Source organism: Myodes glareolus, chromosome 3, assembly GCF_982192425.1.
Source record: "Myodes glareolus chromosome 3, mMyoGla1.1, whole genome shotgun sequence".
NCBI classification, from domain to species: domain Eukaryota; kingdom Metazoa; phylum Chordata; class Mammalia; order Rodentia; family Cricetidae; genus Myodes; species Myodes glareolus.
Window position 1 is genome coordinate 35,544,599 of NC_142028.1, and position 19,924 is coordinate 35,564,522.

At 46.4% G+C, this 19,924-nt stretch overlaps 1 protein-coding gene across 6 annotated transcripts in view; it reads left to right on the plus strand.

Moving 5' to 3' along the window:
- The window catches only part of Tmem40 (transmembrane protein 40), a 28,559-nt gene extending 20,402 nt beyond the window's left edge, over positions 1 to 8,157 (plus strand). For 4 of the 6 annotated variants that reach the window (XM_087904408.1, XM_087904410.1, XM_087904406.1 and 1 more), the window contains 8 exons: positions 1,243 to 1,296; positions 2,522 to 2,557; positions 2,882 to 2,914; positions 3,303 to 3,350; positions 6,012 to 6,083; positions 6,181 to 6,255; positions 6,748 to 6,810; positions 7,641 to 8,157. In XM_087904408.1, coding sequence (XP_087760534.1) covers positions 1,243 to 1,296; positions 2,522 to 2,557; positions 2,882 to 2,914; positions 3,303 to 3,350; positions 6,012 to 6,083; positions 6,181 to 6,255; positions 6,748 to 6,810; positions 7,641 to 7,660 — 401 coding nt within the window. In that variant the 3' untranslated portion in view covers positions 7,661 to 8,157. The remainder of the gene's footprint in view (positions 1 to 1,242; positions 1,297 to 2,521; positions 2,558 to 2,881; positions 2,915 to 3,302; positions 3,351 to 6,011; positions 6,084 to 6,180; positions 6,256 to 6,747; positions 6,811 to 7,640) is intronic. The other 2 variants (XM_087904409.1, XM_087904407.1) reach the window with 1 other exon arrangement.
- Positions 8,158 to 19,924: the final 11,767 nt, after the last annotated feature.

Sequence of the window (19,924 nt, forward strand, 5' to 3'; positions counted from 1 at the left end):
AGTGCTCTTAACCTCTGAGCCATCTTTCTAGTCCTGGGAAATTACTTTGCCAAAACAAACAAACAATAAACTAATAAACATTGTGGAAAGACAGGAACATCAGGGAAAAAATGGAAATTAATGAACTAATGTCTATTACAGAGCCTGGTGTGCAAAGTGCTTGGTAAACACTACTTACGATGCTGGAGTTGATCCTAGGTCCTATTTCTAGAGATACAACTTAGCCAGGGACCTGGGTATGTAGCTCAAAGCAGAGTCTGTGCTTAGCACGCAGAAGCCCAATCTCCAGCGTCCATAATAATGATGATGATGAATAAACAAAACAACAGCAAATAAAAAATCAACAACCGCACCAGGAATTTGGGTTTTTCAAGAGACCTGTACGTTTGGTAGAATCGTTTTACTTTTTGTTTTTCTCTCCATCACCCACATCCCTGTGCTGGAGTCAGATCAGTGTCTCACACGCGCTAGGCGCGCTCTCTCCCGCTAAGCTGCTCCCTGAGCTGTCCTCGAACCTTTGAGCCTCAGCTGCCTTGCCTACAGAATAGATAGGTGTGTCCTGGTGCCCTCTCTGTACTCTTTCCCTGAGAACCAAAAGGAAACATTCAATATCAATTACTTAGTATACCATTGGCACACCTTAGAGTTTAATGAGTGACAAGTATTCTTATTATATAAAAATTTAAGGGCTGGAGAGATGGCTCAGTGGTTAAGAGCATTGCCTGCTCTTCCCAAGGTCCTGAGTTCAATTCCCAGCAACCACATGGTGGCTCACAGCCATCTGTAATGAGGTCTGATGCCCTCTTCTGGCCTGCAGGCATACACAGAGACAGAATATTGTATTTTTTTAAAAAAAGGTTAATTTATTTATGTGTAGGAGTGTTTTGCCTGCCTGTATGTATATGTACCATGTACATGCCTATGCCCTCAGAGGCCAGAAGAGGGTTCAGATGGCCTGAAAATAGAATTACAGGAAATGTTGTTGCTGGGAACTGAGCCTGGGTCCTGCCTGAGTAGCCAGCACTCTTACCCTCTGAGCCATCTCTCCCACGGGTATTAACTATTCTTGACTGCCTCAGGTCCAGTCAGACATGCAGTTTCATGTCAGTAACAGAACATAGTAACTCTAGGGGGCACTGAAGGTAAGACCCTGTAATTCTGTTTACCTTTTGGAGACTAGATGTGGGAGGAGGGAGGTGGCGCTGGACACTGGGGAGAGTTGACCAAGGTTTGTCTCCACAGGTGCTGACCACGGGGACCTGGAGGTGCTGAAGGATGAGCTCCAGCTCTATGGAGGTGACTGCTTGTCCCCTAGCTTTGGGGAAGAGAATCACGAGGGCTGAGGACAGGCAGGACAAGGGGTGGAGTCTTATGATCTGAAGACTCCCAAAGAGATAGATGAGGTAGTCAGACTGCAGCAATCCAGGTGGCACTGGGGTGCCCTCTGCCGTGACTCAAGGACAGTCAGTCTTCACTGCTGACTGGAACCCTGACTTTCAGCGTGGTGTTGCCTGGTCACCTACAGATCTGGGCTCCAGTTTTACCCTCACCAAAATGGGTGTGACCCACTCCACTCTCTTGGAACCCTGCACGGTTTAAGAAAGGCTCAGATCCCGCATCCCCGTTTATGAACCGTTTCCCAGAGTCCTGCATGATGGTGCAGAAAACACAGAGATAAATGTAAGCAACAGGGCGCTTTGGACAGCAGCACTGCAATGGAGTAGGGAAGTCTGCAGGCTGACTTAGTTCATCAAAGAGCCCCCAGAAGCACACTACCCAGTGAGAGTGTCAGGAACTCATAGCACATGGCTGCCTCTGAGCATGGACACTGGACGATCCTCATACTGTCTTATTTGCTTATCTGAATTTATTCATTTATTTGAACATTAGAGACTGAACTCAAGGAAAGTGTTTTTTTGTTGTTATTTTGATTTTTGAAAGATTTTTGTTTTTAAGGTTTGTTTATTTTATTTTGTGTTTGGGTGTTTTGCCTGCATGTAAGTCGGTGCACTATGTGGATGCCTGTGGAGGCTAGAAAAGGGAGTTGGATCTCTTAAAATCAGAGTTATAAACAGATTTGAGCTGCCATGAGGGTGGGGACCAAACCCAGGTCCTCTGAAAGAGGAGCTGTTTCTCCTGCCCCACATTTTTATATATGTGTGTCTGAGTGTGGGTTTAGGGTATAAGTGCAGTGCCAGAAGATGCCAGAAGAGGGCATCAGATTCCCCTGAAGCCCGTAGTACAGGAGGTTGTGAGCATCTAGTACTCTTAACCACTCAACCGTGTCGTGTCTCCAGTCACAATTTTGCTTTGTTTAAAGTAGAAAGTACTAGCTTTCCACGACTTGAGGTGATGGGGTAACCGACAATTAGATGGAGCAGGAACCCTTCGTCTGCTCCAGTCCCTATCCATACTACACGAGATCAGTGTACGTCTCCACACAGGGCCTACCTTCCTCCATAGTGCTCCTTCTCAGCAGAGCACCATCGTGTGTGTGCTCACTGATTCTCCTTCCGTGCAGGTGCTTCTGGGGAAATGGTGCTTGCTGGGGAGTCAGGTGAGTCGCCAGGAAGCGGAGGGGGTCAAGGATACTGGAGATGAACGATGTCTCTCAGGGTCATGACTGAGACGTGGGAACTCCAGGGAACTGCAGGAACCTGCTGCATGTAACAGGCAGGAGAGGAGTTGTGGACATTGGAATGGGGGTCCAGGCAAGAGGAAGCAGACATTAGCCAGCTGGGAGAGGTCCCTTGGATCCCATGGCTGGAAAATTACCTAGAGTCTTTTCTTTGTCACCTCTGGGTGACTAGTCACAGGGGTGAAAGCCCCTGGCAAGGAGCTTTGGCCAATCTGGCACTAACATTGCATTTCTCATTTCTAGGACTCCGAAGGAGAGGTTCCGGCTCAACAGGGGGTAAATATATAACGGGGGTAAATATATAAGCTCCAAGAACAGCAGGAGGCTGTGTGGATTCCAGAGGGGCCAGAAAGGACCACAAATGGCCTGAGAGAGTGGGCCATTTCTAGCAGGAATGTCAACACCCACATGATTGGAAAAGAAGTCTCCATCACAGAGGAAATGAAAGGAAAAACAGGGCTAGGCCTATGGACAGGGGTGGGAGAGGTCAAGGGGGGGGGGAGATGAAGTCAGTGAGGGTCCCAGGGACAGCCACTCCTACCTTCAGGGTCCTGCCTCTTGCTTCTGCTGTGAGAACTGTCTGATCCACAAACACCCAGCAATCAAGTCTCTAAGGCCAGAGTAGCAATCTACAAAACACATCTTTGTCTTTTTCTTTCTTAAGGAGAAGTGGAAGCCTCTCAGTTAACAAGGCTCAACATAAAGAAGGACGGTAAGGAAGCTGGTGGTCAGGAGCCGTGCTCACCTAGCTGGTCCAGACTCTGTGTGTGCTTGATTGGCAGCGAGAATGACAGTAACCCTAGTCAGCTCTGCCAAGGGCCTCACAGTTAGCAAAGTTCTCAGCTCTAATCACCTGGGGGCGTGGGGGCGGGGTACAAGCAGCTTCAGCTCTAATCACCTGGGGGCGTGGGGGCGGGGTACAAGCAGCTTCAGCTCTAATCACCTGGGGGTGTGGGGGCGGGGTACAAGCAGCAATGCCTATCTCTTCATGTAGAAACTGAGCCCTTGGTTGGTGGGGGCCTGACAGCTAATGGAGTGGAATGCCCTGGGCTTCACAGCCAGTCATATATATATATATATATATATATATATATATATATTCCCTTTGCTATGCATGAAAACACAGGGAGATGATAAATGTTCCTCATGCCCTGTGGCAGGACATAGTTGGGCTGTGGGGTTCATGAAGTTCCACTGGAGACGTGATGTGATGAGAGCTTTAGGCCTTCCTCTGCTCCAAGCCTGAATCCATGAGGACTTCCTGGAAGACTGTGAGAGTAGGAAAGGGAGACTTTGGTTTTTAATTTGTTTATAAGATTAAAAAAAATATTTGTAAGAGTGCACGTATCCAAGGAGGCCAGAAGAGGGTGTCAGAGCCCTTGGAGCTGGAGTCACAGGTGTCTGGCTGGAGGCTGGTAGAGATGGGTGGTGTGAATCGAACTTGGGTTTCTGCAATAACAGTACTCACTGCTGAACTAACTCTCTGGTCCCTCACCATGTTTTCTGATTAAGCAAATGGTAGTTGTTCTAGAAAAATCTTGAGTTACTTCCAAAGCTTCTCCCCACATTCCCATTTTTCAGGAAATAAGAGCCCCGGGCTTATGCCCTCCCTTAGTCTTGGTTTCTGACCACCCATAGCACACTGTTTGGCTGAGGGTGGGGGTAGGGCATAAAAAAGCTCATTGGATGGAAACCCAGATTCTCAAAGTACAGACCATGGCTGCCTTGTAGGGCATGTTATGCCCCAAGGGAAGAAGGCAATCCCTCTGCCTCTGGAATCAGAGGCCTCTGGAGCCTTTGATTCAGTCTTGACCTTGCTCAGTTCCTCTGAGAAAAGACCCTTCCCCAGGCATCAGGGTTTACTCTTTCTGCTCTAGGCTGGCTTTGCTTTGTTTAGTGTGTGGGAGGCAGTGTTTTATTCTGTCTATGTAACCCAAACTGACCTCAAACTTGGGGTCCTTTGGCCTCAGCCCCCCGTTACTGGGTCACAAGTGTGCACCACCATTCCTGACTTTCCTTAACGCTCTTTTGTATTCCTCTTGTCTGAGAAAGCAGGGAGACCACTGTTGACCCTGGTGACATCCCTACCTCAGTGCCTAGCAGCCAGAGGTCCAAGCTTTCTCACGCCTGTTAGCCTCAGAACTTTGCACTCGGTGCTTTGCATGTTTCACAATTGTTTTTTAATGCTCTCTAAACAAATGAGCTCCTGAGCACCCCTGTGTGGCTGCTCTAGCTGCTGAGTTTCCTTGGGCAGGAGCTGACTGGGCTCCTCCTTCTCGAAGACCTAGAGCCCAGGGAGCAGGGGAACCAATAAACACAGAAATAGAACCCACGCTGCATGGTTGTGCATGTTCCAAAAACAACGAAGAGAGATAGCACTCTCTCTCTTCGGGAGTGCTATTAACCCCAGGAACTCCTGGGGTGCTATTTAACCCTGCTTGGTCAGGAGCAGGAGCAGCGTCATTTTTAAAACAAGAAGAGGCTGGACGGGGGGCTGGAGAGATGGCTCAGAGGTTAAGAGCACTGACTGTTCTTCCAGAGGTCCTGAGTTCAATTCCCAGCAACCACATGGTGGCTCACAGCCATCTATAATGAGATCTGGCGCCCTCTTCTGGCATGCAAGCATACATGGAAAGAATGTTGTGTACATAATAAATAAATAAATAAATAAATAAATAAATAAAACTTTAAAAAAAAAAAGAAGAGGCTGGATGGTTAGATGCATTTGCTCTTTGTCAGAGGACTGGAGTTTGGATCCCAGCACTCATATCAGGTCCCTCACAAATATCTGTAACTCTAGCTCCCAGGGATCTGATTCACCCTTCTGACATCTGTGGGTACTTGACGCACGCTTACGTGGAGGCATGCATGCACCCCCACACAAATAAAATAAAAAATAGAGCAGTTGGGCATGGTGGCACACACTTTAATCCAGCACTAGGCTGGCAGAGGCAGTTAGACTTCCATGAGCTCCAAGACAGCCAGGGTGATACAGTGGAGCATTGTCTCAGACAGACAGACAGACAAATAGATAAATAAATAGCTAGGCATCATGGTGCATGCCTTTAATCCCTGTACTCTGGAGGCAGAGGCAGGTGGATCTCTGTGATATTAAGGCCAGCTTGGTCTACACAGAGGGTTTCAAGTTATCCAGGGTTACAGAGTAAACAAACAACACACATACATAAAAACAAGAGAACAAGCATGGGATCGTGGCACACACCTGTGATCCTAGTACTCTGAAGGTTGAAGCAGAAGAATCCTAAATTGAAGGTAATACGGGCTGCATAGAGGAGAAAGAGAGAGAGAGAGAGAGAGAGAGAGAGAGAGAGAGAGAGAGAGAGCGAACACCATCCTCCACCTTTTCTTGTAGATGAGTTTTTCCATTTCGTCCTCCTCTGCTTTGCCATTGGAGCCTTGCTGGTGTGCTATCACTACTACGCAGGTGAGCCTCCCTGGGGACCCGGGAAGGGCTGCATGGGAGGACAGGGCATTGATATACAGCCCAAAGGCTCACTGTTCTTTCCCTGCTGCCGTTGAAGACTGGTTCATGTCCCTCGGGGTCGGCCTGCTCACCTTTGCCTCCCTGGAGACCATCGGCATCTACTTTGGGCTGGGTAAGTGTCCTGTGGGAAAGCTACACAGACCCCCAGGCTCCTGGGGGTAGGGGTGGTGGCTGGCCATCACACTTGCCAAGAGTCATGATCTAAACTTTTTTTTTTTTTTAAATCAATTCCTTATGTTTGTGTTTTCTTCCTGACCGCATGTGAGGTCAGTGAGAGGTCCTTGGCAGAACCTTATGGAAAAAAGGGGGGCAGTCCCACAAAAACAGTTTAAAGTAGCAAACACGCATAGCTCCTCAGATACTGAAAACAAGTGAGTGGAGCCAGGCATCAAGGTCGCTGGGTTTCCTGTCCCTGTTATTACTGCCTGTGACTCTTTTCCGTGTAATAGCCACAGCACTGTTATTGACGTTAGCCTACAATTGCATGTTAGGGCTTTATTTGCGTGGGGCGTGCCTCGGTCCTGGGGCAGCAGGGAGTGAGCCTGACCCTGGGGCCCTTGAGGGGTCACCATGCTGACTAACATCTCCCCTTGCTTCTGAGCAGTGTACCGGATCCACAGCGTGCTTCAGGGCTTCATCCCCCTCCTGCAGAAGTTCAGGCTACCAGGTAATGGTGCTGCACACAGCCCGATCCAAACTCTCCTGATAGGGGCTTTCTTCTCTGGAAGAGGTCTGCTGTCTAGGGCAGTCCTGGAGACAGGAGGTGGAAGCTCAGGTTCTGCCTCTGTTCAGTGACCCAGACAGCCCTTTTCTGTGCTGGCGATGGAGCCCAAGCCCCGCAGCACCCTAGACAAGCCACAGTCCAGCCGTCTGTAGCCTCTCTGAGCCTCAGGTTTCTCCACTGGAAAATTGGTATAATTTTTACTGCATGAGGCAGCCCCTCAAATAAAGAAGGGTGCAGATGTCTGTAAGCATAAACACTGAAGGAAAGCAAGGAGCCTGTACTCCCCAAACTCTGCTTCCTCCCTGGCTGTGTTAAGTAATTTCGTAGTTGCCTTTGACATAGCCTGGGCTAAAGTAGAGTCTCTCTCTCTCTCTCTCTCTCTCTCTCTCTCTCTCTCTCTCTCTCTCTCTGTGTGTGTGTGTGTGTGTGTGCTCAGTGTATGTGTGGCTAGGATGGAACCCAAGGCTTCACATATGCTAAGAAATTGCTCTGCTACAGAGCCATACTCCCACCCATTGTCTGACTAACAGCCCAGCAACTTTGCATTTGGTGCTGTTGTGCCTCAGAGTCTGGAAGCCAGGCAGGGGTAGTGTGTCTCTGTGCCAGGGATGGAGGGGGATAATACCTCCACAACTAGGGACCACAGGACCCACAGTGCCTTCAGGGAGGACCACATGCCACCTTCCCTGTGTTGTTGGGCATTTGAGGTGGTGGTGGGGCAGAACTTGACTGCCTGAAGGATCCTATATCATCCTGCCGCCTTTGCCCTCCAGGGTTCAGGAGAACTGATTGAGAACTCTGTCTGACGGAGTCTGAGCCAGTCCCCAATGTGACCACTGTAACCACTGCCATACCTGAGCCCAGAAGACAGAATGCCATGCTGGAAGACACCAGGAGGCCACACCTGCGATAAAGAGCTCTTTCCTTCCCCGTGGTCTCAGTGTCAGCACCAGTGGGCAGGCTCTCACTCTGCAGATTGACACGCAGTCTCCAGGGGGACGAGAGAAGGGATATCGGGCACACCACTGATCTTAGGGCCCCACAGGCAGGCATCTGTGGGTTTGGGTCTTTCTCAGGTCCTCAGGCCATGCTCCCAGTCCCTGCAGAGTCTTCCTGGGATAGAGAGTCGACTGCCCCGAGGTAGGGAGCTACCAGACTGTGTCCCCCAGGGGAACCTGTTGCAGGTAAGATGTCTGGGACTAAAGATGTGACCCCATCACCCAGTGACTAGCCTGTTGCCCTTGGACTCCTTCAAAACCCAAATAAACATTCTGTTCTCTATGCTAAAAAGAGTCGACTATTCCTTTAGGTTTCTTTTTTGTCTCTGCCTCCCCGAGGGGTGGGATTAAAGGCATGTGCCACCACTGCCCAGTATAATTCTTAATACCTATATAGCTTAAAGAATAAGGTCTCATATTAGAATATTAAACAATCTTTAAACAACTGTGCAGTAAATGAGAAGAATGTATAAGTATCTTACATTTTGTTAACATTAAAATGTAAACAATGTATAAGTATCTTGATCACAGGTGGAAATGTATAGTGCAAAATGATAACTATATCCTAAAACTGTATCAATATACAAAATGTCTTAAGCAGAGGTAGAAGCATACATGTATACAATATGACAAAATAACTTTGCATAGGTATAGAAATATTGTAAACAGAAGTAGGAGCATATACAATATAACAAATATAATTTGAATTTGTATCAATAAACAAGAATCTATGCCAATGTAAATTGTATAAATAATAGCTTACAAGTATTCACTCTTTACTCACTATTATTAGTGTGAGTAAAATCTACCTATTATTCAATGACAAGCTAGAGAACACACAAAAAGACCATATATGTCATTATATACCTGTAACTCCAGCACTCAGAAGACAAAGGCAGGAAGGTCACTGCAAGCTGGGGGCTAGTCTGGTCTACAAAGGAAGATAGGAAGTTCCAAGCTGAAAATGGCTGCTTAATGAGATTTTTTTTTCTTTTTTGTCTTTTTGAGACAGGGTTTTTTTCTGTAGCTTTGGAGCCTGTCCTAAAACTCACTTGAGATTGTTTTTTAGGAGTTAGAAAAATGATGAAATCTATTACTTCCTATTCTAAGTTGAAAATTTAGTTAAAAAACACACAGAAAGTGAGACCAGAATAAGACTATAAAGAATGATTGAGGGCTGAGTGGATGGCTCAGCGGTTAAGAGAACCGGCTGCTCTTGCAGAGGACCTGAGTTTGGTTCCTGAGGCGGTGGTTTGAATGGCCATGGCCCCCATAAGCTCATATGTTTTAGTATTTTGTCACCAGTTGGATAAGGAAGTGCTGCCTTGTTGGAGGAGGTGGGTCACTGTAGGTCAGGCTTGAGGTTTCAAAAGACTGGCATCATTCCAGGGTGCCCTTTCCCAGGGTGCCCTTTCCCAGGGTGCTCTTTCCCAGGGTGCCCTTTCCCAGGGTGCCCTTTCTCTCAGCCTTCTACCAGAGGCTACAGACCAGGATGCGAGCTATTCTGCCCACCCTGCCTTTGCTCAGCCATCATGGACTCTAACCCTCTGAAAGTGTAAGCTTAGGCTAAACACTTTCTTTCATAAGCTGTCTTAGTCATGGTGTTTATCACAGCAATAGAGGAGCAACTAAGGCGGATCCCATCCCTCACATGGCAGTGCACAACTGTCTGTAACTCCTCCAGGGGACCAATGTGCCCTTCTGCTTTCCATGGGCACTGCATGTACATGGTGCACATACAGACAAGCAGATATACACAAACACATTAATTATAAAAATTATGAGAATGGGAAAAAATCTTTTAAAAGGTGAAATAGGGGAGCTGGAGAGATGTCTCAGTGGTTAAAAGCTCTTTGAGAGAACCTAGGTTCAATTCCCAGTACCCACTTGGTAGCTCACACCTGTCTGTAACTCTAAGATCTGACACCCTCACACAGACATACATGCAGGCAAAACATCAATGCACATAAAATAAAGATAAATTATTTTTTAAAAAGTGAAATGCAGGGGCTGGAGAGATGGCTCAGAGGTTAAAAGCATTGCCTGCTCTTCCAAAGGTCCTGAGTTCAATTCCCAGCAACCACATGGTGGCTCACAACCATCTGTAATGGGATCTGGTGCCCTTTTCTGGCCTGCAGGCATACACACAGGCAGAATATTATATACATAATAAATAAATATTTTTTTTAAAAAAGTGAAATAGGGTTGGAGAGATGGTTCGGCAGTTAAGAGCACTTGTTCTTGCATAGGACCCAGGTTCGATTCCCAGCACCCACATGGTAAATTATAGTCATCCATAACTCCAGTTTCAGGAGATCTGGTGGTTTCTGGTGATCTCTTTGGGCACTGCACTCACATGACCTGTAAACAGAGACTGCTTGTTCTTTTCCCAGCCACCCAGACCTGAGTAATCACACAGAAGCTATATTAGTTACAACACTGCTTGGCCAACAGCTCAGGCATATTTATAGCTAGCTCTTATATCTTAAATTAACCCATTTCTATTATTTTGTATTTTACAACAAGGCTCGTGGTTTATTACCTCTTGCTTCTTGGGAAACTACATGGCATCTGCCTGACTCTGCCGTCTTTCCTCCTCTATCTCTGCTTGGATTTCCCATCTTGTTATATTTTGCCCTTCCATAGACCAAAACAACTTCTTTATTAGCCAATGGTAATAAAACATATTTATAGCATACAGAGGGGAATCTCACATCATGACCTCCAAGGTCATGAGGCACAAATGTGGTAGTGCACAGATATACTTTCAGACGAAACACTCGTGCACATAAAATAAATAAATCTAAAGAGAAAAAAGAAATAAGTTAAAAGTCTGAGATAGGATTACCATATGATCCAGAAGCTTCACTTCTGGGAATATATACAATATGTGTATATGTATATATATATATATATATATATATATATATATGTGTGTGTGTGTGTGTGTGTGTGTGTGTGTGTGTGTGTGTGTATGTATATATATATATATGATTTATTTATTATGTATACAGTGTTCTAACTGCATGTATATCTGCAGGCCAGAAGAGGGCATCAGATCTCATTACGGATGGTTGTGAACTACCATGTAGTTGCTGGGAATTGAACTGAGGACATCTCTAAAAGCAGCCAGTGCTCTTAACCACTGAGTTGTCTCTCCAGCCCTTACAAAGGATATTTTAAGAGCTATTTGAACACCTGCATTCGTAAAAGAAATGTTCGTAATAGGCTAGTTGTGAGAGCAGGCCTGTAGTGCCAACACTGAGGCAGGAGAATCACCGGCTTGAGGCTAACCTGGGCTATATAGCAAGATCCTTTTTCAAAAAGTCAAAATTATAAAAGTGATAAAATGCATTTTTAGAAAATAAATTGTAGGGGCTGGAGAGATGTGCCAGTCAGTAAAGTGCTCCCCAGGTAACCACCAGGACCCAAGTTCAATTCCCAGGAGACCGTGAGGACCAAAGTTCAATTCCAAGCACCAACATAAAAAAATGAGGTGTGTCAAATAGTGCCAGACTGGGGTGGAAGGCAGAGACAGGTGGATCTCTGGGGCTTACTGTCCAGCTAGGTAACCAGCCAGACCCCTGTCTTGGTAAGACACTCTGTCCCTAAAAACACAGTGGCTGGCTTTGAACTGCCATACATAACTGTGCCACACATAAATACACTTGCACGCCCATGTAGAAGCAAAAAACTTAAAATTTAAGAAGAAAAAAATTTGAGAGACCAGGTATGGCATACACCTTTAGTCCCAGCACTTAGGAGGCAGAAGCAGACACAGCTCTGTAAGTTTTAGGCCAGCCAGGGCTATAGAGTAAGACCTTGTCTCAACAAAACAAACAAAATACTTTAAGGGGTTAAAATTACAGACCAACAGTTGAATGTTTGCATACAAGAGGTACTGGATTTGGGGGCTGGAGAGATGGCTCAGTGGTTAAGAGCAGTGATTGTTCTTCCAGAGGATCTAGGTTCATTTCCCAGAACCCACATGGAAGCTTACAACTGTCTGTAACTTCAGCTCCAGGGGATCCAACCCCCTCACACAGACATACATACAGAAAAAACACCAATGAGCATAAATATATGAATAATACATAAGTCATTTTAAAAAAAGAAGTCCTGTATTTGAATACCTAGCACTCAAAACAAAAACATTAAAATGGCAGAATCTATAATTTACCATGGCTTTTTAAAATCTCAAAATTTTTTAGGTTTGTTTTTTGTATTTTTGAGACAAGATTTTTCTGTGTAGCCCTAGCTGTCCTGGAACTCACTCCATAGACCAGGCTGGCCTTGAACTCAGAGATTCCCTGTCTCTGCCTCCTGAGTGCTGGGAATAAAGGTGTGCACCACTACTAACCTAACTAAAATATCAAATTATTAGTGGCCATAAAAACTGGACATGACCCTCAGGTTGTAAGCCCCGTGGGCATGAAGCTGCTACAGTGTTAAGCTGGAGCTGGGAGGGGAAGGAAGAACAGAATGGAAGAGAGAACCAGAGCAAGATCGAGGACATGGTCATTTCAATCCTTGGCATCCTAGACACATTTGAGGGGCACAGTTTCAGCCGACTCTGTTGCTAGTCACTTGGCCTTTGGGACCACTGTTGTCTGAGAGGGGATCAGGTGAGACAGGTTGTTGACATCCTTTTTGTCCCAGATCTCCCTGCTCTGCCAATAGTCTGTTGGCACAGTGTGCTGCGTCCTAGGGCCCAGCCTAGCGCTTACACTGAAGATTCTCTACTATTGTGTACTATTGCGTACTATTGGAGTTCAAGTCAGGGCCTGGGCTCTGGCTACATCTCAGACTGTGGATTCTAGGCGCCCCAGTTCAAAGTGGGGTCTAAAAATAAAGCATTGAATCCTGAGCTGGGTAGACAGGACTGGAAAATGCAGGGGCTTTGGTCCTTGGCCATCCTGGACCCTGGACTTCAGACTTCTGCTGTTGTTCTCACACAGGTCAAAGGGGTACTGAGTGCATTCTGAGACCATGCAAACAAGCTTGCACTGAGAGAAAGGTCGAGCCCTGAGCAGTGGCAGTTATTTGTCCCTGTCTCCTGAAAGGGACCCAGTTCAGATGTTGCTGTTTTCCAAAGGCTGGGTGTTAAATGCGTGGTCCCCTTGGTGGTACTCCTGGGAGGTGGGGAAATCTTCAGACAACGGAACCCAGAGAGCCTACCGGTGGGCAGAGGGTGGCATAGCAAGATGACTTTAGAAAGATCTCTCTGGCTTCCCTCTGGCTGTGGGGACAAGAGTCTGGAGCGGTAGACACATCTCCAGTTATGACCTGATCATAATTGACCATGACTATACTTTCCTATCAGAAGAACACTGAAGCAGACTCATGCCTGGAGACACAGGCACCTCCGACAGTCAGTTTAGCTCAGATACTTCCCAACATGGCAGGTGGACACACCCACCGTAGGCGGCAAGCAGAGACTTCTCCCACCCACTCTTCCCTCTTTCCCCGCACCTGGGGACTTCCATGGCCGCCTTCAACTTTCCCAGCTCCCTCTTTAGATGCCCTCCCACCCAGACTTTCCCTTTAAAATCTCACCCTGGTGTCGGTTTCTGGAAGGATCTAGGGTAGCAGAATAGGCTGTCTTTGTTCATTTTTTGTTGTTTATGACACAGTAACCGACACCAACAACTAGGGGTTTATACCTGTAAACCCAGCACTCCAGAAGTGCAGGCAGAAGGATCAGGTCTGAGATCTCTCTTCCCACCACAGCGAAAACTCTCTCAGGCATTCTGAGTTCCAGCATATGCTATTCTGTGCTTGTTTAGGGATTCCCAGCATTCCTCCTTGCTGTCAATCAGATGATACAGCAATCCCCTGATCATAGCTATGGCAATGAAAAATGTCTCCAGATGTTAACAAATGTTCCTTGGGGTTGAGGGGAGAGCTCCATCCCAGTCTCTCCCCCTTTGGCTAGTTTGACTGAATCCTGGGTCTAGTCTAAAGCATAGCAATTAACCAGTAGGTATTAGCCTGCTTCTGGTCTCAGAACTCAGCATAGGCAGACCCTGGCAAATAGATCGATTAACTGAATAAATGGCGATGGGGTGTGTGCTACTACAAGGGTTGGAGTAGCTCATAACTGTCCAATTTATCCTCCCTCCCCCATAAGGAGATTATAGCAGAGAGGCGGCTTCAGGCCAGGGCAAAGATCTGGTCAAGGTTGCCTACATATGTGTCTGTGAACCGATTGCATCCATGGAGCCTGGGGAGGCCTTAAGAGGGTGTTGAATGCCTCAGAATTGGAATTACAGATGGTGTGAGCTGTCATGTGGGGTCTGGGAATCATTCTAGGTCCTCTGAAAGAGTAGTCTGCTCTATAGCAATGAGCCACCTCTCCAGACACCTGAGAACTTTTAATTTTGTGTCCTTTGGATTTGCCTAGCATGCATGAGAGTTCCATTTCCTAGTGTCACACGAGATAGATTGCTGTTACTGCTGCAGCTTACAAACCAAGGCAGCATGTCTTCTGCAGAACACACTACCCAGGATGGTGGCTCATGTCTGTAATCCCAACTACTGGAAGGCCACGGCAGGAGAATATTGCAAGTTCAAGGCTAGCCTGGGCTGCATAGTGAGACTCTGTCAGAGAAGGAAATGATCATGGTGGCTCCTGAGTATGATCCCAGAATGCAAGAGTCTGAGGCAAGAGAGTCACTGTGTGTTCAAGGCCAGCCTGGGCTATGCAGTAACTTCCAAGTCATCTCAGACTTGCAGAGGAAAGCCCAGTCTTTAAAAAACCCAAGTCAGGGGCTGCAGAGAAGTTTCAATCTTTGAAGGGCTTGCCAAATACATAAGGCCTTGGATTCAATCCTAGAACCTTCATTAAAAGGCAGGGCTGGAGAGATGACCCAGCAATTAAGAGTGATCACTGTTCTTACAGAGGGCCTGAGTTTGATCCCTAACAACTATATGGTGGCTCACGAACACTTGTAATTCCTCTTCTGAGGGAACGGATACCCTCTGGCCTTCTCAGATATCTGCACACATGCGGCGCACATAAACTCATACAGATGTGGGACCCTGTCCTCCCTGATCCTTGAGACCAAAATACTGGATGCAAATAATGTTTATGCTAACCAGCTAAGCTTCCTGCTAGTTTCGTCCTTGGTTCTGCTACAGCCTGGTACATTAGCCTGAGGGATCTATTTTACTTTAAAATGGTAATTTCTCAACCTGCCTCAAAGAAGCTCAGGCGCCAAGGCCCATCTAACCTGTCTGACATTGCCTTGTACCCTCGACCACCTGCCTGGGGAAAAACTCCCTCAGAGGCCAGTTCCCTAGCCCCCTCTGGGTGGGAGGAGTTTTCCTTTACTGGGGCCTTTATTCTCCTTCCTGCTTTTGTTGGGAGGAGGCCTTGCCCTTTTTGATCCTGGTTGCCCACTGGTATAAATACCCGACTTGAGTTTAATAAAGTGGCCATTTACTCTGGTAAATGAGCAAAGGTCTCTTTTTGTGTGTGTCTCTTTTAACCCTCAGGACAATTGTCCATTCTCGTGGGCCCGAGTTCGGGAAAGTGTGCGCCTGGATTCGGTGTGGATATTCTCTGGAAGGCGGGATCTAACATACAGACACACAGATACACATAAATTTAAAAAGAAACAACTTTTTTTAAAAGCCAGATCTCTCTGTTATATAGTCCTGGCTGTCCTGGAACTCACTATATAGATCAAACTAGTCTTGAACTCAAGAGATCCACCTGCCTCTGCCCCCTGAGTGCTTCAATTAAAGGTACATGCCACCACACTCAGTATGTTGGCTGGTCTTTTGTCAACTTGACCCAAGCGAGAGTTATCTGAGCAAGAGTGATCTGAAAGGGAGTGAACCACAAATGAGAAAATGCCTCCATGAGACCAGATGGCGTCCCTGGGTGGGCTTGAAGAACTGAAGAACTGCGTCCTGCCGTCAGTGGATCCACCACGAGAACCCCAATAGAGGTGAGGGTCACCCCACGATCCGGAATCTGGCCAGTTTTATAGTGTGCAATTGTGCACATGTGATGGGGGTGAATAGCTTGATGTGTGAAGTATGGGTGCTGAAAGGTCTGATCCGGAGCTGAAGGCCAGTGGGCAAATCAGCTGCTAAATTTCATAAAGAGACTAGGCACCAGGATAAGATGACACTGCACTAGAGACTGCTTAGACTAATTTAAAACTCAGTCCCTGGCTCTCACATGCAGGGAACTTTAATCTTTGCCTAAGAGCACAGGCTGGGTGCAGTTAGCTCCCGGCGGGAATTCGTTCCCAAGGCAACAGGGCCAAACGTAGCTGGTGACTAGCAAATAATATAGCCGAGGGCCCATGGAACTGCGGGCCTTGGGCTGAGAGAGGATTAAAAATATATTTGTAAGTTCTATTAAGAGTTTTTGAGTAACAAAAGAACAGCTTCACAGAGCTTGTCTTTCAGGGAGACTAGAAAGCTCCCATGCATGTTTGAATGCAGGTTACAGGACCGCACTTGGTCACTCACTGTGGCTGAGGTTCTACAAGGTGCACTTAGGAGCAGAGAAACAGGCTGCTGTATGGTGTAGGGAGAAGTGCAGGCGGCCACCAGGCCCTGCTTGTGAGTGGCGGGGCCATTACAGGCAGGCCAAGGAGGGTAAACGCAGCGGTGTGCCAGTACACTCAGCCGCGGGTGCAAACTCGTCCGGAGGCACGGCCGCGCTGACCAGACGCAGAAAGGCAGTGGCGCATAGGCTGGCTCGGTGAGTGGCGGGCGCGCTAGGCGCCTCGCAAACTCCGGCACCTCCCGGGCGGGGGGGCTACGGGAGGAAGGTACAGGACAGCACAGGGCTCGGTGCTGTTCTGGCATCTGAGCTGGCTTGGAGGGCTTGCCTGGACAACAGAGGCAGCCCGCAAAAAAGCGACAATAGCCAGGCCTTGGTGGTGCAAAGAATAGTTAAAATCCGCCCGCCTAAACTCAGGTGACAGTTTGCAAACGGAGCGGAGGGGTCTGTGTCCCGCCCCCCGCTGTGCAGCGCAGCTTCAGCAGTTTTAAGTGGAGACTGTGATAGATTCAAAGGTTTTACAGACCCAAAAGAAGTTAGCTAAATCTTGGGATGGTTTGTTGCCTAATTTTCTAAAAATCCAAACTGTGCCAATTTGCATTTCCACCAGTGGTGGAGGAGTTTCTCTTAAGTACAAGTTATAAACAGTATTTGATCTTAATCATGTTTAAGGGATAAGATAGTCTCAAGAGTTATTTTGATTCACACTTCTCCAATGATTAAAGATGTTACAATTAAAGATTTTTTAAAATGTCTTTCAGTCATTTTAAGTTTGTCTTTTGAGAGTTTTCAATTTAGATTTGTTGCATATATTTTAATTTTATTAATTGCTCTTTGGAGGACTAATTTATGGAGTCCTAATGTTTTTTATATGGATTGATGACTGATAAAGATTTTCCAAATCTATAGCCAGGTATGTCGATCCTAATAATTATTTCTCTAATTTTAGCGGGAGGCAATGTGCCCCCATAAAGATAATTTTTATAATTCTATCCAGTTGTGTGAATGCTCACGTACTGGATCAGATAATTATTTTCTGCCCCTGGAAAAGTTCCAGGCGGAACTGATTCTAAAAGATGTTTTGGAGCTGACCATTCAGCCCAGTTCAAGACCTGCTATGATGGTGCAGGCCAATAAAAAAAAAAATGTTTTGAGGTTGATTCAGCCCTATATTTAGGCCGGTTGCTATGGCACAGGCCAATAGAATTTGCTCTTTGGAGCAGAGACCTACAGGTCTCTAAGTTCAGGACCAGCCTACTTCCAGTATTGACTGTGCTGAATTTTTACACTGAGTTTTTTAGTACTCTTAAATGTTAATTTGGGAGAAGAGTTTTGTTTATGTTTTTTCTAGGAATGCTGACATGCATCTGGGTACTGTTCATGCTGTGGATTCATCTGTCCAGAGGCCTGAGGACAAAGCCTCTGCTATGGAGCTATCTGACCTGATTGCTGCGGAGCTGGCGGGTTCCTGAAAAATGATCCAGCTCCTACCCTTGTTCTATCAGTTATTGTTGTACTGTTATTGCTGTACATTGCTATATTGTTATTGCTGTACAATTGCTGTACTGCTGGATTTCCCCTTGATTTGTCAGTTATTGCTTGCTATCAGTTTTTCTTATCCTGTCAGCTATTTCTGCTGAGCACTATGGGTATCTTCAAGGCAGGTTGCAAAATGCCATGGTTGTTCAAATTAAGAATTGGACACTGATTTTAATCTTGACAGATTGGATATGGTTTTTTGACCTTTGCTGGTCACAGAATAGGATTTTTACTGTTTTTCATGGTCCCTGAAATACAAAATTTACTAATTGGCTGTCATTTATTCTAGTTAGCTTTCCAGGGACCTTACACCAGTGCTATTGAGACCTTACTTAAAGGGGCTCTATTCTGAGCAGAGTTTTCAGGATTGTGCCAAAGCACAATCTCCTTTGGGAATGCTTGTATATGCTGGAGCATGACATTCATGATCTCATGAAGCTGGAGTCAGGACTACTCAGGTCAAGTCCTTTTGGCATTCGCCTCAAAATATCTTTCAGCATAATCTGGCTGGACTCAATGTATGACTAGTAACCAAAGACGGGTAAGGATTGAATGGGAGGAGACTCTGACCTAAGACAGAAAGGTATTTTGACCTGGAATACTTTTTCCACGACGGGTAAAGAGTCTGCCTGGCCATCACCACCTAAGACAAGGTGCTAGTCATCATATTTTATATAAAAGGGGGACTTGTGGGACCCTGTCCTCCCTGATCCTTGAGACCAAAATACTGGATGCAAATAATGTTTATGCTAACCAGCTAAGCTTCCTGCTAGTTTCGTCCTTGGTTCTGCTACAGCCTGGTACATTAGCCTGAGGGATCTATTTTACTTTAAAATAGTAATTTCTCAACCTGCCTCAAAGAAGCTCAGGCGCCAAGGCCCATCTAACCTGTCTGACATTGCCTTGTACCCTCGACCACCTGCCTGGGGAAAAACTCCCTCAGAGGCCAGTTCCCTAGCCCCCTCTGGGTGGGAGGAGTTTTCCTTTACTGGGGCCTTTATTCTCCTTCCTGCTTTTGTTGGGAGGAGGCCTTGCCCTTTTTGATCCTGGTTGCCCACTGGTATAAATACCCGACTTGAGTTTAATAAAGTGGCCATTTACTCTGGTAAATGAGCAAAGGTCTCTTTTTGTGTGTGTCTCTTTTAACCCTCAGGACAATTGTCCATTCTCGTGGGCCCGAGTTCGGGAAAGTGTGCGCCTGGATTCGGTGTGGATATTCTCTGGAAGGCGGGATCTAACATACAGACACACAGATACACATAAATTTAAAAAGAAACAACTTTTTTTAAAAGACAGATCTCTCTGTTATATAGTCCTGGCTGTCCTGGAACTCACTATATAGATCAAACTAGTCTTGAACTCAAGAGATCCACCTGCCTCTGCCCCCTGAGTGCTTCAATTAAAGGTACATGCCACCACACTCAGTATGTTGGCTGGTCTTTTGTCAACTTGACCCAAGCGAGAGTTATCTGAGCAAGAGTGATCTGAAAGGGAGTGAACCACAAATGAGAAAATGCCTCCATGAGACCTGGCTGTAGGGCATTTTATTTATTTGGTTGGTTTTGAGACAAGGTTTCTCAGTGTGTAGCCCTGGCTGTCCTGGAATTCACTCTGTACACCAGGCTGGCCTTGAACACACAGAGATCCACCAATCTCTGCCTTCTGAGTGCCGGGATTAAAGGCACCATCACCATCACTGCCAGTCAGGCAGGTTCTTAATTTGTGATCAATGGGGGAGGGTCCGATCAATTGTGGGTGGTGCCATCCCTAGGCTGGTAGTTCTGGGTTCTATAAGAAAGCAGACTGAACAAGCCATGGGAAGCAAGCCAGTAAACAGCACCCCTCTATGGCCTCTGCATCAGCTCCTGCCTCCAGATTTCTGCCCTGTTTGAGTTCCTGCCCTGACTTCCTTCAATTACAAACAGTGATATGGAAGTGTAAACTGAAATAAATCCTTTCCTCTTCAGTTTTTTTTTTTTTTTTTTTTTTTTTTTTT